Source organism: Acanthisitta chloris, unplaced genomic scaffold (genome assembly GCF_000695815.1).
Source record: "Acanthisitta chloris isolate BGI_N310 unplaced genomic scaffold, ASM69581v1 scaffold7139, whole genome shotgun sequence".
Classification (NCBI taxonomy): Eukaryota; Metazoa; Chordata; class Aves; order Passeriformes; family Acanthisittidae; genus Acanthisitta; species Acanthisitta chloris.
In genome coordinates this window covers 62,323-67,104 of record NW_008691900.1, presented here as the reverse complement: position 1 = coordinate 67,104, position 4,782 = coordinate 62,323, and the positions used below count along the sequence as shown (strand labels likewise).

Sequence of the window (4,782 nt, the reverse complement as noted above, 5' to 3'; positions counted from 1 at the left end):
TCCCGGGCACTCCACCCGCAGCCAGCCCTGCCCCTCGCCCCAGCTCCGCCTTGGAAACGGAGCGGCTCTTCCCAGCGGGAACGGCTGATTCCCCAGTTGGTGTTTGGGGGGTTTTATCCAGGCAGAATAAGCGTGTTCAATCCATTTAATTTTTATTTTTTTAATGCTTTGTCGTTATTCTCGCACCAAGTTTTTAGGCTCTCTGCCTGCTCTCTATCTGGATGATACCCCCCCCCGAGCAGGGCAAACCCCCCGAGGAACAGAGGGGAGGCAAGCAGAAAGGAGCTGTATAGAACAGGGTTGCTCTGGCAGCAATACTCATATTGGGATGCTTAGAGTATGGGGATATTTTAAGTATTGACACTGCTTTATCCCCCCCTTAGAGAGCATTAATCATCTTTTCCCCCATTACCTCATAAAAGTAGGTATGGAAGGACTCCTCGTTCTTCTGCATCCAGGGTGATTCCTGCACCTGTGGTGTGTTTTGCATCTGGATGGGAAGAACCATGGCTGTGTATATCCAGAAGCATCCCCTGGAGATTCCCCCACCATCTGCAAAGGACTGGCTAAAGGATGATGAGGAAGATTTCTTCCGGCTGGATCCCAATCGGGAGCGTGATGCGTTGCCTCAGCCACTCAGGATGATCAGCAAACTGGTGATGCAGGTCTTCGAAAGTGCAATGGAAATCATTGAGAGAAGGGAGATGCTCCAAGAAGCACAAAACCTAAAGGTCCAGCCCACAAAATGCTTTCCTACAGCTGAGTTCCAGGTACAGAACCCCTCAATAGAGCCCCTCACAGCAGAGAGAGCATTGATCACTGTAGCAGATTTTCTAAATAATATCCATTCAGTTGAGTTCACATTCTTCTGTTCGTGACCTCCCTCAGAATCCACCACTGTCACTAGTTCACTTTAAAAGCTTGCAGCTTCGAAGCTTGTCTGACAGGTTCTGCTTCCCACTCATCTATCACACCTCTCTGGAAAGAGAGAAGCAGATACTAAACACTAAATTCACCTTCTGCTTCCCAGGCTGGCTCCACCCTTGTTTGCTGAGAAGGTAATTAGTGAGTAGCACATCAGTGGTCAAACTCAGCTCCCTGCTATGGTGAATACTCCAATGGGAGCACCGTGAGCCGGACAGTGCTGCCTTCCCCATCATTATGTGGAGGATCCAGGAGGATGTGCTGCTGTTCTGTAATTGCCTGGAGAAGTTCAGTATCCCATCCCAGCTCTCTGTTAGCAGTGAGAGGGCTGAGTGTTCCTGAGTTCTTGGCCTTTAAAGCCCCTTCTGTTTACAGGATGGGGAATGGTGGGAGCAAACTTTCTTATTCCCAACACAGAACAATCTCTTTGACAGAGATGAGAGCCCCTCACCTGCTCCTCTGATGAAAACACATGTCAAATTTGTACCTTACAGAGTAAGTCAAGATTTTCTGTTGGTGAAAGTTCAGGAGTATATCATTAGTATGGCTGATGTATTCTTCAGTGGGAAGGCAGTTGGGTACATTTATCTTTTCTCTTTCTTGGTAGGTAACTGGAAGAGCCAATTGTCTTGCAGTGTCTGGCAGATACATCTTTCTTGGTCTGTCTGTGGGTCTGGCTGCCTCCAATACGTGTGACTACAAGGATGTCTGTGTTTGGGATGGAGCCAAGACAGAGATCTGTGCCATCCAGACCTCAGATTTGGGGAACGAGTGCCATGTCCTGCTTTCTGTGGATAAAATGGGTTAGTGTGACACGGATTTCCTCGCCCTAGCTGGGGATAGCTGTGCTCTGGAGCTGAATTGGCAGCTGTATTATGGAAGAGTGCTAGATAAGGAGGAACATTAGGATGGCTGACAGGTTTCCTAGAGAGCCCTGCAAAGAGGGCGTTAGATAGCTAAGAGGCTGTAGGATGACAGTGGCCTTGTGATTAGCAGAGGGTGTGGGTTTGGTGACCTCTTTGGAGCAGCAGAGGCAGGTGCAGAGCTGAGGGTGAAGCACAGTAAATTTTAGGAACAGCTTGGACTGGACAGTAAGAATCATTGCTTGGTATGACCTCCTGCCCTTGACCTGTTGCTGCACCTGTAATTTCCCTATGGGAAATAGGTTAGTTTGTTGGTTCATCTGAAGCTTGTCAATTCTGGTGGACATACTTTTCAAGCTGGTTTATCCATCTCTATGCACAGTCTAATGTTTGCTGGTGCTGGCATGAGGAAGCCTGCAAAAGTTTAGTGTTGGAAACAGTGGGATATTGTTCCTTGAGCCCAGGGAAAAATGCAGTCCTGTTCACTCTCCTACACATGTAACAGCCAGCTCCCAAGAGCGTGGCTACCACCCATTCACTTATATCTCCTTCCTGTTACTTCTGTATTTCTCTTCCAGGGCTTATCTGGTTCTTCTGCTTTCACCAGGAAAACTTCCTGCTCATTAAAGTCCTGCTTGAAGTGGTAAGCAGTGAGATAATTTCATAGTCAGTGGGCACACACTGGTAAGTGATCCATCATGAGGAGAACTAATTGTCCTCAGGAAATTCTGTCATGGGCAGCAGCACTCCAAGAGTGCTCCCCAATAGTTATTCCTGTTCTTCCAAAAATCTGCCTGACCTTCAGGCAGATTGTGTAATATCTGTGTAAGGCCATGGAGCTCTCTGAATCTGTGATCTTGCTGGTTTTCTTTGGCGGGAGGATACTTGTGTACTTGTGTAGAGGTGGTGCTGTCCCCAGGAGGTGATTATGCAGGAGTCCTGCTGCAAGGCAAGTGCAGGAGCATGGTGTGTTGGGGGACAACTGTTGTGTCTAGCAGAGGGGCCGACAGCAATGCTTTCAAAATGCTGCAAGTATTCTGGGTACCCAAGGATCCTGTTCTAACCCTCACAGTCCCTCCTCTTACTTAGGAAGCTGCTCCTGCCACTCCCTGTCCTCCCCAAAAGACTTGGTGTGGATCAGGACTGATCCCAAAAGTGAGCTGTCTGGAACCAGTCAGTGCAGTTCCCAGCTCCCAGGAAGCTCAGTGAAAGCAGGTTTCCTTCTCCTCCCCACAAGTACCAAGTTCTTCCTCCCCAGATGTATGAGTTCTTCCTCTGGTTTGCTATGGCTCACTTTCACCCTGGAAATATGTAGACCTGAAGAATTTTCTCTGCAGACATAAGCCAGGCTGCATAGAGAGTCTAAAAATACTAGAAGAAACTCCTGGCTACAACATTCTTCTGTTTCATGGCAGCTGCCTTTGTGAATCCATTTCTATCAGGTTTTCTGGACCCATGTTTCATGGAATCTGCCTGGATGCATGCTGAGAATGTGATATGTAGCATCCGCAGAGAATAATGTGAGACCATGTCTCATTTTCTATTTGCTACTCCTCAGAGGTTACAAGTCAAATTCTTGACTGAGTAGCTTCATGGAATTTCTTTGATGGATGTGGGACCTTGAGGACTTGAGATGGAGGCTGAGATGTCAGTCTTAGTCAAGCATGTCAAGCCTTAAGTGGGAGGAGAGGTAGACTGCAGAGATTTTGTATTTCAGAAAATATCCAGATCTTTTTTCAAGGATATAAGACAACAGAGGCTGCTTGCTTGAAAGACCCTTTCTCCTTATTTCCAATTGCTCAACGTGGTTTCCCAATGCAGACAGCACAAAAGCTTGGCTGGAGATCTACCAATTGCCTAAGGATTCCTGGCTGAAGTAGATGGAAAAGAACACAGGAGCTGCAGCAGGGCTGGCTTGCGGCAAGAGGAGGTCAAGCCAGACATCTGAGGTACCAAACAGTTCCATCTCCCACTGTGCTATTTTTTCTTACACCCTTTAGCCCACAGGTCTTTCCCCAGGCCTTGCTGCTGCAGACAGTGGCAATAAGATACAGGCTGAGCAAGTCTGTTGGCCCAAGGGGATGGTGTATGTGTCTCTACAGCTGCTCCAGCTGCCCATCCCACATTTCATAAGGCCTTTGTGTTATTGGGACATGTTTACTCTCCCAAAACAGGCTTTCCAATGACATTCCCTTGGTCACAGGGCTAGTGCTTCTGCTGCCCCTCCCTGAAACTGGCAGCTCATTTCCCAGCAGTATTGCCCCATCTGAGGGGGCCCCGTGTAAGGGTATTCCCAGAGGGCTTCTCCCTTATGTTACTGGGGGAAGGTGAAGAGGAGTGGGAATCAGGCAGGATGGGAGTCTGGTCCTGAACCAGGGTTTGTGATAAGAGGAGCCTGGCGGGGTCAGAGCCAAACCCACCTGAGCAGGCCGGAGTCTCTGCCTGAGTGCACTAACCACTGTCACCTCTGGTTCTTTGGCTGAAAAGTTTGGAGCTGCATGAAGATGATTTTGCAGAAATGGTAACTGCCCTCAGTGACTGTCCTGAGCTGTACTGGGGAATTTTAAATGTTGTGTCAGTGCTGAACCCTGTCCTCTATCACTTTCACCCTGCTAGATGTTGCCTCTCAACACACAGGCACCTCCTGCCCAGCACCTCCAGCTAACCCTCTGTGATACCTGCCTCTTTCCTCTTCCTTCAGCAGAGTCTTTCCTGAACATTTAAGAGGGAGCTGCACCTCAGCCCTGTCTTTAGGGCAAACATCCCCCCTAACTTAGCCAAGCTAAAAGCATTTCCCCTTTGCTGATTCCATGTAAACTACCCAAACTCCTGCCCCTTCCTTCTCAGTCATGGTTGATTATTTAGTCAGACCTTTTCTGTTTAGCCAAGTGTCAGTGTCTGTGGGGTGGTGGTGGTGGACACATGCCAGTGCTGGTCCCCGGTTAAAATATTCTGTTCCCAGCCATGCATATATGTGACCTCCTGCAGTCTCGGT

At 48.5% G+C, this 4,782-nt stretch overlaps 1 protein-coding gene across 1 annotated transcript in view; it reads left to right on the top strand.

The window, feature by feature from the left end:
- Nucleotides 1–506: 506 nt before the first annotated feature.
- WDR93 (WD repeat domain 93) overlaps nt 507–4,782 on the top strand; it is a 6,097-nt gene continuing 1,821 nt past the window's right edge. The window contains 5 exon segments of the mRNA XM_009082411.1: nt 507–770; nt 1,532–1,727; nt 2,366–2,437; nt 2,668–2,736; nt 3,609–3,761. Coding sequence (XP_009080659.1) covers nt 507–770; nt 1,532–1,727; nt 2,366–2,437; nt 2,668–2,736; nt 3,609–3,761 — 754 coding nt within the window.